We start from the raw sequence: 24,053 nt of genomic DNA on the forward strand, positions 1-24,053 counted from the left end.
GAAATAAGAAGAAATATTCATGTATGATTCAAGCACAACATACAATAGGTATATTTACCAAGCATTTTTGTCAACATGCACATTGCATATGTGTTTAATAATTACTCAGAATTTGTAACTTTTGTACCTAGTTTTTCTAAATCATGGGTGCAAGTTTGGTGATGTGTTCAAGACAGAAAATATTTTAAGCCCCCCACCCCTTATGCATGCTTAAGGAAAAATTTATAAGTATAAGTGTTGTAGATTTTGACTATGGTAGTTTGTGAATCTGTGTTTACTTTGAATTTTTGGCTTTTGACTTTTCTAACACTATGGACCTAGATTAAATTGTAATATTTAATCATTTTGATATCACAGTTCCAGAAACTTAAAAACCACCAATAACAAGGGGTCTGGGGGCTTTCCCCCAGAATTTTTTTTTAATTGAAGTCCAAAAAACGCGATAATAGGCCATTTTGGTAAAGCTAGGCGCTGGCTCTCCCCAAAATTGAAGCTTTAAAAGTGAAATTGTACTTCATCTTTCATAACATTTATACGCTTTTTGAATGCATTATTGAAGGGATGGAGTTCAAGAACTCTCCTTTGGAAATATTTCAGAATCGAAGTTCCAAAAACACAATTTTAGACAATGTTGGATGATGTTAGGGGTAAAAGCGTTTGAGGCTCCAAGCCATTCGTTTTCCGCCGATCATAAAACTATTTATTGCAACAATAAAATAGCTTGGGACATAAGATTTTCACTTTTGCAACATAAATCAGTTCTGATCGGAAAGTCTACCCAAGATAGCATGAAAAAACCAGAAAAAAAAGAAAGGTGGGTGAAAGGTATGGGCGAATTATAAAGTGGCACCATTCCCCCCCCCCTCTTCATTTGTAAAAGAATTCTTTAATGGGATAGCATGTGGTAAAATTAGCAAAAAAAAAAAAACAGCTTCAGCAAAGTAAATAGTTTTAAACGAGGAACACTATCTAATATTCATTAATTAAAAAAAGCAATAGGGGAACTGAATCCTCACCCAAGGGAGAGCCCCCAAATCATGTCCTTAAAAAGGCACTCAAATACAGCCTAAAATAGTGCTTTAAATATTTCAGCATCAAAAAATTTTTGGAAGAGAACTCCCGAACCCCTTCCTCTAAGTTCACCACAAATGTCCTTAATTTGAGTTTTTAAGGCTTCAGTTTCTAAATTTTTTTCAATTACCTATATACATGACTTATGACCGCCTAAAAGTTTTAATACTTTAATTTTGGAAAATTTTTAACAGAAGCTTTCGACTTCCTTCCCACTTAAGTTATTCAAAGATAGCCAAAAACCGAGTTCTTAAAACTTCAGAAATAAAACTTTTCGGAATGGGCGGCGGAATACCCCCCTCTCCTTGTGTGAAGAAGGCACACAAAAGGCAGTGTAAGTTTGTGTTTAAGATTTATTTTTCTATTGAAAGAGCAACTCCCCTCCCACATCGCCAAAGACAACCCAAAGTTTTAAGACTTCAATTTTGAAAATGTTTCAAGAAACATTTTCTATTGCTGCTGCACTCCTATTAGTCATAGCGTGATGATGGCCTTCCTCAATGAATGGACTATTCAACACTTAAAGATTTTCTCAATTCAAACCAGTAGTTCCTGAGATTAGCACGTTCAAACAAACAAACTCTATTGCTTTATATTATTAGTATAGATAAAATTCTTGAAATGCATTTTGGAGCATTTTAGTACTCCACATTGTTCTGCTTAACTGCATAGTTAAAACAACAGCACCTTGATTCTTGGAGAACTGCACCATTATTTGGAGGTAAGAAAAAAGCTGCTTTGTATGTACTGCGTTTGAAAATGGTTTTATGATTTTCATCAAATAGTGGTATACAACATTAACCTCTGACATTAACAAATTAAACAAGTGAAACAAAACAAATTAAAACTATAAAGATTTGAAAGAAAACGCAAGTAGAATTGAATGACATCCATAACAGGATGGGCTGATAAACTACAAGAGCTCCTGATTATCTGATCTCAATATGAATTTAAAACCTTACTTTACTTCACCATAATTCATTCTAAACAAAGAACTTGAAACCTTTTATAGCCATACTGAAAATAACAACGATTTCTCAATCTTCTTGTAATGGTCTTGCAAAAACCAGGAAAAATTTCTCTCGTGGCAAGAGGCAAGAGGTTGAACTTTATAGTAGGAGCCTCCTGCATAAAGCAGGAGAGTTTGCATGTCTACTATGGCAATACAGGGCCACAGAGAGTCAAGGCGAGCCTTTTGTCAATTATTTCTCTCTCCGCCCCCCCCCCCCCCAAAAAAAGAAAAAAAGAAGGAAAAGTAAAAAAGGGGGAAAGGGGGAAAAGAAAGGAAAAAGAAAAAAAGGGGAATCAAAACTGCTTACTAGAAAACAATTAACTCTATTTTAAGTGCCACAACAGTAAATATCAAAAGAGTAAACTATATTTAATCTCTACATTTTCTCTAATTCGGAGTCCCCCCCCCCTTTTTTCTTCTTTTTTTTTGCTTCAGGGTCGCGAGGTCCCCCCAAAGCCTGGGCCTGTGGCAATGTAGTTCTGCTTTTGAATCGTTTTGTGAATTGAATGTAAATAATTGGCTTCTTCATTGAAACCTCATTCAAGCACTGAGGTATGGTAACGTAACGTGCATTTACTAACCTCAAAAAAGATGTACACATCACTCAATGACGCATAAAAATGTACAGTTCGATTCTCAAAAAGTTCACTGATTTTTAGGGGTGTGAATAAAGTTCTTACAGGAAGGACTAATTAATTATGGCGGCCCAATACTACTGTCATACCCTCATATGCTCAACAATGTAGTTAAAACAACAGCACCTAGAACCATTTCTCTCTGATAAGCTTTACTCATATGCTAAATACATACAATTTTAAGATTCACGATAAAGTGACATTCAAATGAAGTTAAACCATTATTAGAGAACCTTGGCCATCCTAGGTCACACAAATCTTGATTTAAGTAGCATAACGAATTTACTTAATTATGGACCTAACTTAGGTTTAAAAATATGATGTTAAAAAAATCTTACATGAAATTCATCAAAATAATTGTTCTCAAAATTCACAACTGCACGGGGGGGGGGGGGGGCAATTCTATAGAAAAACACTTATTTTCTGTTTAAAAAACAGTGAAAAAGTATATGTGGTCAAGTCAAAGGAATGGCTTATTAACTCTCTACCCCCTGAATTATTATTTCCCGTAAAAAAAAATATTTATAAGCACAGAATATGAAAGATTAATATATTTATCAAACATAAGGTGGATTCTTGTTTCCAAATAAATTTGTGACTCTATAACCGAAATGTTAACTTGTGTCAGTGCTAATAACCTAAATGTAACATAGCCATACTAAACCACTCGAGTCGCATTGGTTAACAAAGGAATAACACTCCTACAAAATATAACAATGAAATTTGATGTGAGCTCAGAGTGACAGTGGGCAGTAGAGGGTTAACTGCTAGTTTTTAAACATTATTAAGTCAGATTAAACTAACAGTCTGAATTTTGACGAGGCAAACATCTTGCTTGCGAAAACCTTTCACTATGTAAGCAACATATTTTTGGCACAAGTTTTCGAATATTCTTTTTCCTAAACTCAATATAATTTAGTTATGTGATAAAAATAGTAAAAATAATATTTCTGTTTTACATCTATGTATGTAAAGTTATCACAGTGATAGGAATAAATATTTTAGAAATACAATTATATTTTCTGTGATACTGTGAAGTATAAAAATTATACTTTTCATGCGTATAAGTAGATTTTGACAATATATTTTCAAATGGTTGCTATAAAAAACAAGAAAATATATGTTTCATTAGAATTTTAATGCTTACTTAAAGTGCTGGTAAAATGGGGGAGAAGGAGAATGGTACATATAAATGTTTTCAATGTGCGTAAGCATGTTAACAAAATACAGAATAAGTTCTTTTTTAGCAACTTTTTATCCTAGTTTTAATGCAATCAACTTCATCTGCTTTTGTGAGAAATTAAAGCATCTTTCTTTATTTGAATCAGTAATAGTGTGGTTGCCTAGGATGCGAAGGGGTGCAACAAATGACTAAGAGCATAAGGGTGTACAAGTTATACATTCCACTGGGAGAGAAGAGGCTTTTATCAAATATATTTATTTTGTTGCATAATTCTGATAGTATTCAGTAGGCCTATTTTTAAGGTATTCTTAAGTGGAAACCATGAATGCTTTCTGCCAATTTTCATCAGTTAAATTATTTAACTGATCTTCATCTAATAACTTTAAGGGGGGAAAGAAGTTTAGGCTATCAAAATTTTAGAGTTTTTTATGATTTCTTTTTATAAGGAAAGAAATAATCAGAACTTCTTTAAACTTGGAGGATATTTTATTCATCTTTTGAAGTACACCTTGTAATTTTTTGAAGTCATCTCCACCAGAATTAGTGGAGCTTCAAGGAGTCCATGGGTGGCCGCCATCAGAGCTTGTTATTGGTGTGCATTACCAAAGCCACAATTTTTGTATGTAATCATTACAATTTTTCTTTCTTGTAAACAACATATTTCCCTAGTATATGAACCTAATTGTGATCAAAAAAGTTGAAAATGGCGCATTTTTGTGGTGTTTGATTACAATGTTATGTTTTCCTACCATTTGTTTTCCACAATTCTTCATTAAAAAATATTTTTATTAATGATATTATCAAAGAGTTAGATTCATATAGAGTATAATTAAATAAAGAATATTCACACAAATTTTCAGAACAATTGGTCAAACTCTTTGAGCTAGAATGCCAGTTGAAAAAAAGTTTTGTGAAAAACGCGAAAAAAATGCTGTGAATGTTTTTGTATCTCCAGTCACAATAAGTGGTCATGGCATTTGTACTAATTAAAAAATGTCACTCAAATTTTGGCAACATATTCTTGAATAGTTTTACTAACATTTTATAACACTGAACAAAAGTGAATTTTTTGACACGTCTAAACTGGTTTTTCCCCTTAAGTAATTTTAAAATTATTAGATGAAGTATGACATTTTGTGACAAAGGAAGGAGGAGGGCGGGGGGATTTGTTGAAAAAAAAAATGACATCATTTATGAACAGCTCTTAGGTTGCCATTTTTTCATTACAATAAATGGAACAGTTTACATGAAATGAACATTAACTGAAGAGAAACAAACATGCTCATTTGGTTGCTGTATCTCCCTAAGATTTACCACATTTAAATTAGAGATTTATTGGTTAATTAAATTAATTTCCTATAAAGTTCAAAAAGTAATTTTATTTTACATCAAAAAATACCTTTTGAGGATTGAGGGGCTTCCGGAAAAAGTAATATTCATCTTCTGTGACATTGGAGGACAGTGGTATTTTCTATTGAAGAAAACAAAAAGACAATGACCACATTTTACCATACAATTTTTCATAGCACTAAAACCTAATCAACCTAAATTTACTTACTTTCAATCCTTTTGTGAGTCTTCGAATTTGCCTCTCTGCTTCTAAGTATCGAGATTCACAAATAAAGACATCCTGCTCCTGTACTTCAGTAGGCCTTTCTGTAAATGAGAGAAATTAAAATACTTAATGACTTCATGTTAAATATTGGAGGAAGGAATCTGGACTGTCCAATCGGTAATGAGCAAATGTTCAATTAGACTAAAAATACATTTTGCTTAAAAAATATTGTATTCTTTCCATTTGATCGGTGGAGTGTCAGAACTCATTCTAAATATGAATACATTTAAATGCATCAGTTAGGTGCAATAATAATCAGGGGTGTATTGGAGCCGAAGTGCTAAAATGAACATTAAAAAAAAAATCTTTACAAACCATTTGATAAATAACATTGTTTATGGGGGAAGATAGGACATCACATTTAGTAACTCATCAAATTTGTTTTTCAGTTGGCATAACTTTTCATTTCAATAGTTTTTAGTAACTAATAAACAACGCATAATATTTTAATGTATCAATGTTAATTGTTGATACACAGATTTTTTTTTTGAAAAATCCCCTTTTTTTTCACATAAATCAATGAACAATGCATGACAACGGTTTAAGGGTGCTCTTCACTGAGAGTCTGAAAGCTTTGGATCCAATGCTAACCTATGGGGAAAGTTGAATGTTATTTTACAAAATTCCTTTGAAGTTTTCGGGTCAATTGTTTTTCTGAGTATTTTTCAAGCCTATGTCTGTGTATTTTAGTTTTTACTTTTTTGATGCGTCCATTCTTCGATTTTTTAAAATTCGAGAAAAAATGAATTTCTTCGAAAACGAGGTACTGTTGGACCTTTCGCCAAAGATATTTCACACGCAAAGATGTCCCACTTCGGTAGAAACGTATGTAACCTTCCTTTCGACTCCTGACGGAATAGTGGTTCAACCAAGAAGCCGTCATCCAGGAACAGGTTGGCGAGACAAGTTTGGGAAAAAGCGTGCTTGAATGATCGAAAAGGGACTAAATTGCCAATGCTGATGTCGCTGCATTTGCAATGCGAATCCGGAGGTGAAGATATTTTCTCTAATCTCTCCCCTCTGCGAAAGCGATGAAAGGGAGGTAATTAAGCCTCATTTGTACGATGGTTCATTGCTAAAGGGTAGTAAAAAAGTCAGTGTAGAATTGTCAAGCGTAAGTTAGCTACACGTGATTTAAAAGAAATGGGGCGAAATTAGAATGGCGCAAAAGTATGAAACGAGTAAAAATTTTGAATCCTTAAAATAAATTAATTTTGCAGGAAAAAAGAAAACATGCGTTGTTTTTCACTTCCAAATTTTTTTTTTCTTTTGTCCTTTTTTTAAATCACAATTTGCTGAACACCAGAGCCAGTCATCAGTCGGTGGACCCTGGTATCAGATATTATTAAGAAACCGCTTGTGAACCCCCCCCCCCCTTTCACTTATTAATTTTTACACGACATTTTTACCTCTTACATATCCCCCCCTCTCTTAATTCTAAAAAGAGAGTACTAGTGGGTTGGTAAGATAACTTTATATCAAAAGTACTAAATAAACGATCAGCAAACTTCAACATATTAATTAATTAGCATACTAATTTACATCAGAACTAAACATCCGAAATCTAAATATTTTATTTTAGTTACTGGAAAAACCAAAGCATACTTTTTCATTGTGTTCGTGTGTTTTTCACTGTGGATTTTTGCAGTCACAATGTTCTAGACTTTTGATAAACGCTAAACACGTCTGTTATTTTTTCCCAAACGTGCTAAATACCCCTTATGTTGTTGCAAAACAATTGTTAGAAGATCTTCGGAAAAAAAATTCATTTATTGAATTACCTTCTCAAATCAATTTGGCCAGCCTGAAAAATTGAGACGGATGGACATTCTCCCTATCCAATTCTAAGTTCCGCAGTAATTCTTAAAGCACGTGAATCAATTATATCCCTGATATAGTAGAGATAGGCAATTTGCAATTATTCAAGTACATATGCATTTTCTTAAAATCTGAGCTCCCGTTATGTGTCTGTGTGCGTATCTGTCTGTCGCACTCTAGCGCCAAAATGGATGGACAGCTTTATTTTAAAAAAAGTTTCGAAAGGAGAGTTGATCGAGAGTGTTTTTAGCTAGGTTGCGTCTTTGGATGACATTAATTAACGAAGATATTAATTAAAAACCTCTAAAATGTTTTTCGCGATTTTTGCAGTGAGAAAGTTAAAAATTTCAAAATTTAATACCAAAATTTAGAGAATTTTTTTCTGCGTCTGATAAAATGTGTTTGGAGCTTCTATCTTTCATAAAATTCGAATTATGACGTTTTTTAAAGCAGATTTTAATAACGGCTAAGCCTTTACTCGCGCGATTGAAAACCGAATGGGGTTGTTTCCTTCAGTCAAAAGTAGTACTTTTAGTCACTAAAATTGATCAATAAGCAAAAAAAAAAAATAAATAAATAAAAAATAAATAAATAAATAACATAACCCAGAAAATTCTTTCATTTTCCCAACAGTTATTTTTTAATTAATTTTTTAATATGTCCGATTTTTCAAACAAGGCGTGGTCTTGGTGACGTCACAAATGATGCTATTTGACGCATCTTTGTACCGCGTTTCCACGTTATGATAATCAAGAAGTGAATTAAAATTGCGCTCTGCGCTTGCTATTAACCATATCGTTGCCAATACACGTGAGTAAAGATGCAAATTAAATATTTTGCTCTGTGAATGGCAACACAGAATGGCATTTCATCATTTGTGATGTCATAGGCAAGAAATGTAAACAATGAAAGCGCGCAGATTTTAGCATTTTTTTTAAATATTAAACTTAAACAAATTATTTAAAAAATGGTCAGATCCTGTGTTTTTAAGCATGCACTTTCAGAAAAAAATACTTTTAAAATTTTGGAAACGACCCCATTCATTGTTGGCCAACAAGGAAATTAAAAGCAGTGAGTCAAAGTTTTTATCTGTTTCCAGTTTCTATTTAATAGCAAAAAAAAAAATTGACTTTGATTTTTAATAATATAAGACTTTTAAAAGGATTTTCAATTTTCCCTCTTGATTCTGCAGTTGCGACTCAATCGGGGGTTTTTAAAATTTTTAATTTTATCATTCTTTGTCAATATATGCATTTGCGTTTTATTCTGCAATTTTAACTTTAGGACAATAAAAGTCTTCATATTTCAAGCGATAAATGTTCGCATTGTATCCGTATCAACTAGAAATCAGTCCGCAGACCTTTTCACGACACATATATAGTGACCTTTATAACTTTTTCCTGAAAATCACCTTTTCGGACAGCGTTTTTATATGACGAAGGTTTTTCAAAAAAGTACAGAGATAAAAGTGTTACATGACATTCTGTATTTAAGAGTTTTTTTTTTCGAACTACTAAAGCTTAACAAAGAGTAAATATTAGGTTTATTTTGCATGCAATATTATAATGCTTCTTGAGAACACAAAAAGCGTTTCCCCAATAAAAAAAATATTTTAGTGCCTACTGCTTAAAAATTTATACACGTACATAGGTTTTCTTCCCTTTTAGTGGGGAGCATTTATATTAAAAACGTGAGGGTAAAATTATTCTATTTCTGAAATACATTTACACTAAAAAGAATAAAGAACAGAATGTTTTTAAAAATATCAAGCACTTTTCATAATGCACTCAAAAGGACAAAATAACTTTTCTAGATCAGAAAGGGCAATTTAAGAATTCTTGTATTTTTTTGAAAATTCTAAGAAAACGACACCACAAACGAAGAAAAGTGCGGTTCTAGTCATTTCAAACCAAACTTTCCCAATAAGAAAAATATGCATGTTTCAACACTCAAAGTTATGATTGAAAGCTAGATAATAATAAATCCTCTTCATGACGTGAGCCGCACTTTTCTTCGCTTGTGGTATCATTTTCGAAAACTACAGGAATTCTTAAATTGTCCTTTGTGACTTAGAAAAATTATTTTGTACTTTTGAGTTCATTATGAAAAGTTCTTGGTATTTTTAAAAAAATTCTGTTATTTGTTTGTTTACAAAATAAGTCAATTTTTGTTCTGCGCACTTGGTTTGCAATGGAAACACAATGTTGTCAGCCCCGCTTAATCTTGTAACGAAAATCCCGCTTATACGAATAAAATCTCCAGGAACCGAATATTTCCCAATGTTAGACATTTCGCAATGTTAGGGATCCCGCTTAATCGAACAATTTCCCCAGTTAATCGAATAATAGTGATCAGCTTTCGCATATGTTTTAGCTGAGAAAATTTTTGAATACATTAAAAATTAATTAAGAGCAATTACTGACGCAAAAATTAAAAAAATTGTATTTTTCGGCAAACAACCGGCGGGGAAAAAACATTCATAATCTATCAAAGCATATCCACCATTCTATTTATTTTCTTTTATCGTTGCCATTACCAACAGACAGTTGATAATTAAATTAAAAAACACCACGAAATATAAACATTGCAGAAGATAAGAAATTGATAGATGTTAATTGCGTAAAACATGGTAATTGAAGTTAGAAAGGTGTTCTCAAAATCAGTGGCGTAGCGTAGGGGGGGGCAAAGGGGGCACTCGCTCCGGGCGGCACTTTGCTAGGGGTGGCAAATTCCGTAACACTACATTAACATCGAACAGACTTTTTTTGTCAGTATTAAGACGGCGCTTTGCTAGGGATGTATCACTAAATCAACATCAAAATGTTTATTTTTCAGTTATAACTTGTCTCAGGAAATTTTTCTCGTTGACGAACTATCACGAAATACTGGATACTGACATGCATGAGGACCATTATCACTGGCGCTGACATAAAATACGAGAAGAGAGAGGACAATCTCGTTGGAGAAGATTAGACATCACAAAGATCAACAAGCAAGCAGGGCGGAGTGGATCCCCCAAGAGGGCGCCAACCTTAACTACCAAAGGGCACGAAAGAACTGAGGTTCAAGAGCGCAAAGGTTTTAAAGGTGTAAAAATAAACGAAAGCGCACAGGATTGAGGGAGTGAAAAAACGAAGTCGCACAGGTTCAAGGGCGCTAAAAATAATTAAAGTAAACGAATTCGCACAGGTTTGAGGGAGCTAAAAAAAGATTTAAAAAAAAACAAAGGCAATTAGAGGACGTTTCAGGGTGCATCAGCCAACGGGCCAGTCCGCCCCTGTAAGCAGTCACTGCCTTAACTAACGTGATTGCGCCTCCACGTGTTTCCCTTGACGGGACTAAAAAACCTTATGCGCCCTCGGTTTTTTGCGACCTTGTTCCTGATGTTTTTTTTTTTTTTTTTTTTTTTTTTTTTGCACCCTCGAACTTTTTTTTATCATTTTATTTTATTTGTGCTTTCGAATGTGTGCGCCTTCGTTTTTTTCACTTTTTTTCTTTTTTTTGCCCTCCCCTCGAACCTGTGTAACTTTCTTTTTGCGCCTTTTCTCTTTTTTTTCGTCATAGAACATGTGCGCCTTTGGTTTTTTATTTTATTTATTTATTTTTTCCCCTTGCGTTCTCAAACCTATGCATCCTACTTTTTTTTTTTGGCGCCCTTGATCCTGAGCGCCTCAGTTTTTTTATTCTCACTTACTCTCAACCCTGAGCGGTTCTTTTTCCTGCATCCTGGAACCATTTTTTTTCATTGTATTTCATTTGTGCCCTCGAACCTTTGCGCCTTCGTTTTCTTTTCTTTGTGCCCTCCCCTCGAACCTGTACGCATGTTTCTTTTTGCTCTCTCAAACCTGTGCAGTTTTTTTTTTTAATTTTTACTTGGCTCTTTGAACTTATGCGCTTTTGTGTCTTTTTTTGGGGGGGGGGGGCTTTGAGCGTCAAGGTTGCCACCCTTTTAGGGGACCTAGTCCGGCCCTTGTAGAAAGATCCATTTTTGGGTCCAAAACGTAAATTTCGAATAAAAAAAGAACTATTCATCGAAATTTTCTCGAAAATGTCTATAACCTTCCCAGCACTAACCTAAATAAATTGAAAATTTTAACGAAATCGGTCCGGTATTTTCTAAATTTACCCCGTACATATACATTTGGATTTTGTTTTAATTATATAAAGAAGATATTAATGCTAAATTATAAGCACACTTAATTTCATTCGTAATCTTCAGTGTGATCCTAACTTCAATAAATATACATAATCCGGGAAGGTTTGTGACTGAAGATCTGTGATGCGACTTATATGCAACATATGGTGCTTCAAGATTTATTATTATTTTTTTATTTATATTTATTTTATTTTAGCTATTCATTTATTTTTAGTGTTTTTTTTTTCAATCTGAACTTTTTTTTCGGACATGAGGCTTATAGAAGTAAAGCCGATACTTGGATTTAACATCAAAAAGTACAATTGCAAACAAACTGTGGAAAAAAAAGAAAAAACAGTTCGTTTAGATGATTTTTTAAATATTTTAGGGGGGGGGGGGGGAGTACCACACTGAGGGTCCCTCCTTGCCACAAATGCTCATCTTTTTAAACTTTTCTTTTCTCTAGTCCCTCAGAAGAATGTTAACGATTAATATAATGCTCCCTCCCACTCCAAATTAAAATATTGGCTTGGAAAAAATTGGGAGGGGGAGGAGGTTGATCTCCAGAACTCCAAAACAGGGTGGGTAATAGAAAGGAATAGTGATCATATTTGTAGGTCCGGATCTATAAATTTTGGACCCCCCTGCAACTAAATCTGCAGGGCCTCTCCCCAGAGGCCTGCAGTGTATATTTGCAACGCTAGTCTTAGTGCTAAGGGTTTTTTTTTTTTTCAGTTTCTTGGGCTGTCGGACCCCTTAAGGCCATGCCCCCCCCCCCACACACACACACTGCGGGGTCTGCGGATACGCAGATCTGGGACTGCATATTTGAATTCAGGAGTCATTTTAAAAAACCACATTTTATACAACATTTTACAGAAACGACTAATACAATCGATATTGATAGTGTTGTTAAAGAATTTCTGTTGATGAAAAGTAGAAAATTAAAATTTTAGGTTACGAAGAAAAAATCTTTTCAAGTATAAAAGAAATGTATCGATCAGGTACTTTATAATCATAGTTTTTTCTTCTTCTTCTTTTCAATAAAAGATTTAAGAAATACTACCAGTATGCAGTTTTAGATTACATTTTAAATGTTTTTATCTTGAGAAAATATTATCTCTCATAATGCAATAATTTTTAAAAAATATTTATTAGAAGTTTTTCGATCAACAGTATTTCCTGTTGAAGTAAAAATTAAAATGTAAAACATGTTTTAGATAATAAAATCTTGTTTTCGTTCTGTAAAATATTAAGCATGTCGATTTTTTGTTGTGTGTATGTGGGGGAGGGTGGCATATAGCAGGACAATGTAAGAGGAGCGGCAAATTTGGTGCCTGCCCCGGGCGGCAGAAACCTACGCTATGCCGCTGCTCAAAATACCTTGAGCAAGGAATTCACTATTATTGACTGTCTCCAAAAAATATTAACTGAAAAAAGGTGTCGGAACAAAGATTCACTACCCACAGTTGTAAGTGACATATAATTTTCATACGTACTTTTATTTACTTAGCTTATTTAAAACGCTTTTTAATAAAAAACATGTTTCTTTTATTACTTAGAAATTTATTTATTATAACATTTTAAGACAAACGTTGCCAATCAGGAAAAATAAATAAAATTTCCCCACTTAATCGAATAATATTTCTTGGAACTCACTGCATTCGTTTAAGCGGGGCCGAGTACCAGTTTTCCATTCAGTAGGGGAAATTCATCACAGACCGCCGACGATCAAGAAAAACCATCGTTCAGCTCGCCTTAAACCTTATTATAGTATTGCACCATTGATATATATAGACCTCATTAACAATTTTACTGATGATCTCCGGGGGGGAGGGGACTAACCTTACGGACACAGCTTTTTCTTCCGTGCCTCTGGGGGTGATGGGGTAGTGATTGGTGTTTTCGGAGGAAAGGAAGAGAAGAGAGAACTAAGAAGAGAGATGGGGAAGGTGGGAAGCCCGGTAAATGTATCTTTACAGAGTTTCCTAAAAAGTACCAGCGGCTAGGATTATTCAGCAGTTTTCCAAAAATCATTAGTGGGTCCACTTATTAAGCGTGCAAGTTACTCCAATATTCGATAAAATTCGATAATTTTCCACGATTAAGTAGGAAGAGACTAAGCTTGATCGATTTCGCCGTATGAAACTATTCAAAATAGTTATACCTAGATGGAAACAATTAAGAACTCACGTTTAAAACTATTTTCGTCCAGAAATGTACTCGAGAGAACTCTTACTGAAACTTCACTTTGACAAATTCAACAGGTTCTAATAAAAGTGAAAATGTTTTAGATTGTGCAAAAAAAAAAAAAAAAAAAAAATTACAAAGGTCGGTAACATGATAATGAGTGATGGTCTTTCAATGATGAAAAGTAATGAAAGATGTCTAATTTAAAAAATAGCTTTGATCCCACAAATTCAATTCATTTCTGGTGAAATCATTCAATGTTTTTCATCATACAATGTTTTTTTATGCTACGTAATGTGTACTACAGCCTATATAGAGCTAATATTCTAATGATCAATAGGCAATTTCATTAGTTATTTCCTTTTATATTAAAATTATCTTGACTTCAATCAGTTTGGTAAGTATGCTCATTTTCACAATTGTATTGTTTGCATCAAAAATAAAGATTGCATTAAAAATTTGAGTCAATAAAATTCATAATACACTAAAACACTTGATTACATAAAATAAGAATATTTACATGATTACTTCATTAGTTTGCTTCCATATCATTACATTTCTTATTGTTGTCAGGTCAACAAATTAATTACAACACTATATTTCACTAGAAATCTGCTCAGATGCAATGACAAATAAATTGGTTAGAGCAATTTTTTTTTTCTTTTGTCATTTTGAACTGAAAAACATTTGAATTGCAACAAGCAACATTTTGAATTCGATTTTGTGAACAATTGTAGGAGAAGATTGAAAACTCAAGTCCCAAATTGTATCCTTTCTTCGAAAAAATGTAAACAATAATTAAATAATATACTATTTCCAAATTCCATTTTAGACAGGGTTGGGTTTTTGCCCTGCCAGTGGCAGAAACTGGTTATAACCGGTAAAAACCGGCAGAAACTGGCAAAAACTAGAAAATGTTTTTAATAGCTCTAGTAATTACTTAATGACAGGCAATTAAGTAAAATGAAAAATATAACTCCATTTCGTCATTGCAAAAACTTAATATAATAGTTATTTAATAATTAGTGTAAAAATATGTTAAATAACAAGACTGACATTTCCAAAGCAAAGTAAAATTTATCATAGTTGAAATTGCTATGTGTTAGAAATTTTAGCCTTGTAATGTTGTAAGTAACAAATTTTTCAGCTTGTTGTTTATAATTATTTTGTTTGCGTTTAATATAAAGTGTAATATATATATATCAAATGTTTAAATAAATACAAATTTATTGCATTAAACTCTAAAATACGTGAACTTGTCATTTTACACTTAATATAAATGAATAAAGCTATTCTCAAAGAGCTTAATCAAGCAGTTACTGATAATCATTTACTCGCCTATATGCTCCATCCAAAGTATTATGGAGTGAATTTATCATGTAATCAAGAAGAAAGTGCCCGGACTTTACTCACAAATATTAACCCTGATTATGTACCTTATACCATTGCTTTACAAAACAAATCGACCCCTTTTCCCAAAAACCATTTTTCCGATCACGTTGTAACAAATACTCCAAATACCACATGGTGGTCCAGTTTGAAAAAATGTGCTATAGATGAAAGTTTTGTGAATTTTGCTTGTTCTTTGAGGATAATGCCAGCTAGTTCTGCTGGGATTGAAAGAATCTTCTCAAATTTCTCCATTGTGCACAACAAATTGGGGAAATTGGTTAGGTTTAGAAACAGCGTCAAAACTTTTATTTTGTTACAGGCTGCTGCAGTGTGAAAACAATGTAAAATTTGATTTTGAATGGTGATAGTGTTGTAAATAAATTGTATTTGGGTTAATATTTAATTATTTTTCTTATACATTTTCTATTGTATGTCAGGAATTGCATTTGTGTCACTTTTTGAGTTTCTGCCAGTTTTTGCCATAAATGTGGCAGAAAGGGGTTTTTGCCATGCCGGTTTTAACCGGTTTCAACCAGTGGTTTTTACCGCCTTGGCAGAAACCTGCCAACCCTGATTTTAGAACAGTCTCAAATTTCATTCTATGTATTAGACTAACTTATATTGCGTAATATAGAATAACATTGCAACTGTAACGAAAACCCTTTAAAGCGGCCACCCATTTTGAACTGCCGAAATTTTGCGGAACGAAGGGGTGGCTGCTCAGAGAGGTTGCACGGTTAAGGTATATTTGCAGATGCTAAGGACCTAGACGCCAAAATAAAATTTGATTCATATTGTTTGTTCAATTTATGGTTTAGGCTACTTTTACGATATCTAACACTTTCTGCACAATTCCTAAAACAGATAGTCCGTGGGGCAGTCAACCATATTGTTTCATTCTAGGACAATGGAATTGCAAAATGAAAAAAACAGCAGAAATGAACAAGAAAATATTCCATGGTTAAAATACTAAAATATCTTGATTCGAAGTTTTATTCATAGTGTTATACAAAAGAATCAGAGCTCAATTACCAACCAGACCAATTAGGCTGTTGGCCATGGGTCCCCAATTTTTAAGAGCCCCCAAAAACACTAAAATTGCTGTCGTTTCTATTTAAGAAAATTAAGGTACTCTCCAGAATTTATCTACAGTTTTTCATGTGTACAAGTGTGGGTTGTTTCGAATAAGTGATTTAACACCTGAACACCCCTGAAGCTACCACCCCTGATTCTTTATTAATGCTTTTGTTTATAAGGTTTGACTGTAGAGGACCCCCAAAAAAGTTTGTTTATGGTCTAGTCGGGCCCTGAAAATATTACATACAAAGATCCAATTCGTCACACATAACGCAAAGCGAATATATGCATTGCAAGAACTTACAAGTTGACCGTAATTCGTTGAAGCCTGGTTACTAAACTTGCTAGATATTTACTCCATGTAGTGAGTTTTTCTGAATGTAACTAGACTGCAAACTGATTATAGCAGAGCAAATATGCTGGAGGCAGTCCTTGTTTCAGAAGCCTACACTTTGATTTAGAAATGCATAAAATGGAGTTAAAACTGTATAATGTGGGTAAAGCAGCTGAAATTATATGAAAACTAGAGTTGCTAGAGAAAAACTAATTTCATATTTTGATTCAGAGCCCCAAATTTATCTAAAATCAGTCCTCAAACTCTGGGCACCGAAAATACAACATTTTTTTTGTGCTGTAAAGTAGATGCTGGGACACTTGGTGTTCCTGTCAAAGTGGTAAAATTAAGCAAACAAAATATTAACTACTTTTAAAATTCATTTCTTCGTTTAAACCATTTCTTTAAATTAAAAAAAAGAAGAATACCCCCCTAAAACAACTCCCGTAGCAGACGAAAAAGGTTATTTTGTTTTTACAACCTCAATGATATAAATCAGCAAAAGTGGAAAAAAAAATAATGTTTCTTCCCTCAATGATCAGTAAAAGGGGAAATTTAGGGCGAATTCATTCTGATTAGTAGATGCATCAGTTCGCACAACGCTCAGGGGTCGAACGGCGTGATGACACTTCTTCCAGGCCCACTCAAAGAGAAAAATTGCGGTATCAGTTGCGGTTTTTCAACAGTAGCAAATGAGTACATTAGTTAAAAGAGAAGAACGATTGAACATCTGGAACTCTTCAAATCTTCAGATACAAAAGGCTTTAGAATCTCCATGGGGGGGGTGTATCCCCGACTCTCGCGAGGAAATGGCAACCCTCTGCCAAGCCAGTTCACCGTTGGCGACGAATTTGTTCCTAAATGTCGGCTTTTGTCCCAAAACATGTTTCCGTTAGTTTTTATTTTTCTCTGCGGAGCTTACAAACTGGTCTCAAAGTGGAACTTCTTCTCCCTTTATCTATATTCTTTGCTTTCGCTCTGTAAAAAAAGCTGCAAATCGTGCTATCGAAATTTTCAGAACGCCCCAACACGCAAAATATTTCCAGCTCTCTTTTGAGACCAAGTTTGAAATGATGCGACCATTTCTAAAAAAATATCAGAGTTCCAACCATCTGAAATATTTTCGAAAAAGCTCAATTTCTCTACTAAGCCACGCCTCCCACCGGTCCTTCCTTTCTTGAGGGGAAAAACCGGGTGAGGTGTATAAGATTTACAATCATTAGCGCAAACGACCGTTTCCCTTTTACTACTCCCCTCTTTTCCGGAGGCATTTTTCAATGAAGGAATGAATGAGTGCTTTTGAAAGTGAATCCACATGCTTGGAAACATCTTCACGATTTGATTTGTGTTTAGAAAGGATATAGTTTTCAAAGAGTGCTTCTGAGATAATTCTTGTGAATTCTTGTGCTAAATGACTTCCTGAATCCAAATATGACCACCTTTTTCCATTCACACGTCCCGCTTTTTTGGAAATGTCGCCCGCAATTTTTTCAGTTTTTGACAGTTTCAGAGCTATTATTTTTATTTGGAGGGGAAGGGATCGTTATATTATACATTAATACTTTTCTGAGGGGCTAGAGAGGTGCTAAGTTTGTACGCAATGAACATATGGAGGAAATTGGTTAAGTCATGGGGGGTATTACCACTTATTATATTTTTAAAATCATCTAAACCCATCCTTTTTTCTAGGGGTTTGTTTTACAATTTTTTCCCTTATTTTTTGGCATGAAACCAAAGTATAGGACTCACACCTATAAACCCTATATCCGAAAAAAAATTTCACGTTGTAAATTTAAAAAAAAGGAAGTATCGCAAACCTTCAGTGAAGAACCTTTCCCAGACTTGCCAACCTAGACAAATGAAAAATCCTGCAATTTGCATGATAAAGCCTGCAATTTTATTTATCAACGTACCGACATATCAAAATCGCAATAATATCTTACTTTCAGAACAGAAAAGTTTTAATCATAATATGCTAAGATTAAAATGATGGCATTGTGTTATAAACGAATTTTTTTACACAGAAAATATGGATTTTATACACAGAAATAAAACAATTTGAAGTTTAATTATTCTTTTATTAATAGAACTAGTAATTAACTGTTGAGGTATAATAGCAAAATGAATACTATTAATCTAAAGCATTTCTAAACAATTAATAAGCATATACTTGTCAAGATATTACATTTGATAAGAAAATTTTGCTTTAAAAAAAATATTTTATGATTTTAAAGAATTAAAAGTGCAAGATTTTGCCTTTTTTAAAAATAAATCATCAAACTTTTTTTCGAAGCAAGGAGCTTTCATTTTGGACTTGACTGTCAGCAAGCTTTCTAAATTTTCATTTGATAACTGAGAACGAAAACTGAGTGTGGGTTTTGGTTACCATGCTAAAAAATTCTCTCGCATTCTGCATTACTGTGTGGTAAAGTAAGCAGAGAGAGCATAAATTTACATAGCAGATCATATTTTTTTTCAGTATAATTACTCAGTTTCGCCCACTTCACATCCATTCTTTTTTCAGTTACAATATCCTCAGGCAAAGCTTCTACTTGGAGAGAGCAAAACTGAACTTGCAGTTCATCTAGTAATGCATCAGAACTTTGATATTTTAGAAGCTTTGTCAACACTGGAAATTTTTGGCAGAAGAACTGTACACTAGAAAATGAAGATGTCTCTAACTTATTCAAGTTCAATACTTGAGCATTAATTAATACTTCATCATTAAATGGGAACTTACGATACATATAATCACAGACAGTAGTGAAATAAATCCTAACTGACTTAAAAAACTCTTTTTTTTTACTTGGTTTTAAGGATTCCACCACTTTTGAACATGTTTGTCCAATCACAAGATCTGAATCTAACCTCTGATTTTCCACACTATGATATTTTACATCTAACAATGAAGTACTGGTTTTAATTGCTGAAGGAACAATAAATCTGGATAAAACATTCCTAAAAGTTGTAATTAAAATTTCATGAAGAATATGTATTTGTGGAGATCCTGACTGCAACTTGACATTGGGTTCTTCAAAAAGTGGTATAGTATGAGTTAAAAATAAGCAATAGGCTTTACTTAAATCAGAAGTTAGAAACATAAAGATTCTTTCTTCTCTCGAAAGAATATTTTTGGACAGTTTATGATCACCAACATCAGGATCTAATTTCTGTCTTTTAACAGCGCTAGATTGAAAATTAGCTCTAGATGATGTTGACTCTACTACTTGCATGTTAAAACGGCTGCTTGTTTCAGAGGCCTTTACTTTTGGAATTTTGTAATCTTTTAAAGTATTATTTGAATTAGGCTTGCTTTTCAGTTCTTCTTTGAAAAAAGATACCAACGGATCCCACTGCTCCAACAGGCGTTTTAGAGAACGCCCTAATGAAAGCCATCTAGTTGATACATGTTTTATTATTTTTCTTGTCTCTGTATCATGCAATGCCTGAAATTGCTTTAATTTTTGTTTTCTTTTGGAACTTTTATCTAAATAGTAATATATGTCAATAACATATTCCTCGACATTTACAGGGAGCATAGCTGCACCTTTTTCAGCTGCGAGATTTAAAAGATGGCAAGGGCAGCCAATAACACATAAATTGGAAATGCTTTTACTCATAATGCCAGCAGCACCAATTTTTTTTCCTATCATCACAGGGGCATTATCAGCCCCGAAAGCTAGGCAATTGTCCAGATCAATTTGGTTTTCATTCAATGCGCTTAATAAAAGATGAGATATGTTTACCCCAGTTCCATCTGATTCTAAAACAGGTGAACACAGCAAAGAAGACTCAATTTGCAATGAAGATTCATTATAATATGTGACACAAATTGGATATAATTTACAATCAGTTTTGTTACTACCATCAGTAGCAATTGAAAAAGGACTTTTCTTCAGTATTTCCACAATACTTTCTTTTTCAAACTTTGCCATCTCTTTAATGACTGCAGTAGTTTTGGTCCTTGCGCACCCATATTTTTTTGCGATATCGCTATCGGGGAACATCTTTCGGAACAACGCTCCAACGTGATCACTAGCATGAATTGCGACATTATGCTCCACAATAAACGTAGTAAAAAGAGCTTCCGCACGGATAACATTCAAGTCTTGATTAGACTTAAGGGCATCAAGTTTTTTATTATTTTTTAAGCTAGCCGAGTTCCGTGTATGTTTCTCTGTGCTTATATGTTTTTCTATGTCAGCTTTACCTCGATGCAAAATGGAGAAGTCACAGGCACAGGTGGAGCAAAACGCAAAGTGTTCGCCTTTTCTTGACGATTTGATTGACGGAAATTGTTCAGTGTAGCTTTTGCTGAATGCCGTCCGATATTTTTTTGACATCGTTTCGCACTTTACAATTTATATTACTCAACACGCAACACAACATACATGTACATTTACAATTTACATTACACAATTCGCACTCGCACCGGCCGACACAAACAACAAACAAGTTCTGACCACGTGAGCTAGCAGGAAAACCGTCAAAGTTAAAGTTATTTTAGTTCACCTGTTTCTTCCAATGAGACACGCTACGTGATCAACGACGTACTCCGTAGAAACAAGCGAGTCCCATGTCGTAGCCTACGAAAATTCTGTCCGTTAACCTCTGTGCTGCATTGCATTTTCGTAGGCTACACCTGCGTTTCGGCAGTTTGGCAAAACGCCAAAAAACTGTTTGAGAGCTTTGCGGGCGGTTTTTTTTTTCTCTTTTCAATCAAAATGAATATTTTTTTGAAGAAATGTATTAATTTTTGGTGCTGTTAAGTTTTTGAACAAAAATCCGGAGATATCAGCGCTAAATCCGGATGTGTCGAAAATAACGTAAAGTACGGAGACTCAGGCCTAAATCCGGAGGGTTGGCAAGTCTGCTTTCCGTGTTATTCAAATTAATTCACAGATATAATTAAGATTAAAATAATCTTAAGTATGCTTATAATATAGCATTAATGAATATTTCTATTTCTGGGGATGCACTACCCCCATTACTTTTCACTACACATACCTGCATTTCTTTAAAGCATGAATGAGTATAAAAAAATTGTTTTAAAGCAGGGGTGGGTACCCAGGGTCGTGACCCCAAATGGGGTCGTGTAGCGTTTCTTATTCGGTCAAAACATTATTCCTACCACAGTATAGTTGGAGGTGGATAGAATCTAACATAGCAGTTTTGTAAAGTAGGATCTAACGTAGCTTTCACAATGTTGCCAGGATAGGTCCACACCTAGAGATACTTTACTGACATGTAGGCTACAGGATCACAGGTCCTTTACTTAGTCAAAAAAGGGTTGCAACGTGCAAAAGATTGGGAACCACTGGTTTAAATTTACAGATAATTAGAGAACTGATGGGGGATGGGGGAGAACACTGACCATTTTGTTTTTAACTGGATGAATACACAATGTTCTAAGAATCTTTCGGTAGTCGTGTTACACTGAAATTTTCATAAGCTCAGACAAATAATTTGTATGACGTCTAAAACATTTCCCTGAAACCTAAGGTTTTTCAATTTTAGCCGGTCTTTATCAATATATATTTATGTGTATGCACTCTGCAGTCACCCCTGTTCATAGTGAAGTCTAAGGAACCGAATAACAATTTCGTTTATAGCCTCAATTTCGCTATAAAAAGGTAAACAACGAGAAGGGAACTGAACCATAAATACAATATATACGGCTTGAATATTAGTACGAAAAACCAAATTTCTAGTTGAATTTTAATTCAAAAGTGTCAAAGGTCAAAGTTTTTTAATATCCTGGATAAAAAAAACAAATACATAGCCACAAGTTTTCAATCAAGCAATGCATTTTCTACACTTATAATTTACATCTTTTACTTGTGCTTTTAAGACGTTGTTTTTGACTTTTATCTATTTCTTGCATAAAGTTCATGCTTTTTAAAGTGCATATTTTATTTACAATTTACACATTTAAAAATTGAAAATATTTTGGAACACCCGATTTAAAATGGTGTTAAAGCTTCATTGAAACATTATCATAACTTAATATTATTCATAAATGGGAGAAAAAAATTCAAAAAGAAAAAAATAATAATAATTAATACCAAACAGAAAAGAAAGAAACATTTAGCATCCAGCCCATAGCTTTCATTTGAATTTTGACGTCTTGAATTTAAATTATGTTTTTCACAATCACGAATTCTGGTAGAACCCTACTCATTGGGTTTCTTATTTCTACAAATGGTTCTTATCCGAATTATATTTGTAAAAGTCATGATTTGAATACAAGACGTCTACATTCAAATTAATTCCAGGGGCTGGATGCTGGACGTTGTTGACTGAATGCTGGTTTTATCTGAAAAGTATTGTGTAAAATCGAGAGGGTCGGGAATAAGTAAAGTCGATGGCGGGGACATGAACTTCACTGCCCAGGAGGAGGGACATGCTCACGAAGACACGTGGAACAGACGAGTTTGCATTAAAAGCATAGAAAAATAAAGTCGAAAGAACATCAACTACGGACAAGTGAAAACAATAACCAACTGTGGTCGCTCAAAAAAAGAATATATTTGGTCTTGGTCAAGCAATAATAAATTATTCGAGGGCGAATGATTGGTATTAGTCTCACGCAACTTTGCGCACATCTCTCAACTTTTGTTGATTTTAAAGGTTAACATTTATTAACATAGAAATTACACTATTTTAATGTACAAATGTGCAAATTAAATTACACTTGTTTCGGGGTTACTAAGAACATCTTTATCAATAGAGATAGATACATGAGTTTCTGTCTTTTACTTCATTCAAAAAATTTTTATTGGGCCTGACAGATTTCTCTTCCACGTTCTAGAGTTATTTGAGTTACCCTAATTTTGCTAACAGTTTAAAATTTCCCCGGGAAGTCGAGAAGAGATCAAAAAAAGAAAAATTAGAAAAATTAGAGCAATAAATGTTAGTACACTCAACAATTTATAAATTATGCTTCATGAATACTTTTATACAAAAAGAGAAAAATTAAATTGAAATATTTTTAAAATTTAAAGGATAGTATACTAATGTGTGTGATTTGCAAATGTCGGATTATATTTTCAATTCTGATATTTTTTCGGAATATAAATTACGTATGTAAGACATTGTTCACGTTCGAGCAAACAATTGACGTAAGTAGGGAATATTCCACGTAACTGTTACGATTGTTTGATTGATTGCAATAATTTGCATCAATGAAAGCTTGATTGAGTGCAGCTATCAAGTTCAGGACTTCGTTTGCACGAAGCTGTCAACATTGTGTGGTAATAAAGAGGTTTCATTTAATTTCGAAATGCGAGCATGAATGAATTTTCTGAAAATTGTGCTTTTAGCTGTTGCTTTTCTCACCATAGTATCCGCAGAAAGAAAAGCATTTCTGATTATTGTTATTGTTATTATTACTATTTTCAATCGCAGAAAGCAATGCATAACTAATGTAACCAAAAATTGGAAACCATTAGAAAAAAAAGACATGAGAAGAAAAAAAAATCAAAAAAAGTTTTAAAAAAGTTATTCTATTCCTCCTAACATTTTGCATTTGAATAAGTCGAAGTACATTGTTCCAATTGTACCATGCTGATTATCTATGTTTTTGCGGGAT

General features: G+C 33.6%; 1 protein-coding gene across 1 annotated transcript in view; it reads right to left on the bottom strand.

The window, feature by feature from the left end:
- The window catches only part of LOC129221865 (protein polybromo-1-like), a 120,802-nt gene that overhangs the window by 15,881 nt on the left and 80,868 nt on the right, over positions 1–24,053 (bottom strand). The window contains 2 exon segments of the mRNA XM_054856220.1: positions 5,301–5,372; positions 5,460–5,557. Of these exon segments, the coding sequence (XP_054712195.1) occupies positions 5,301–5,372; positions 5,460–5,557 (170 nt within the window).

Source organism: Uloborus diversus, chromosome 5, assembly GCF_026930045.1.
Source record: "Uloborus diversus isolate 005 chromosome 5, Udiv.v.3.1, whole genome shotgun sequence".
Lineage (NCBI taxonomy): Eukaryota > Metazoa > Arthropoda > Arachnida > Araneae > Uloboridae > Uloborus > Uloborus diversus.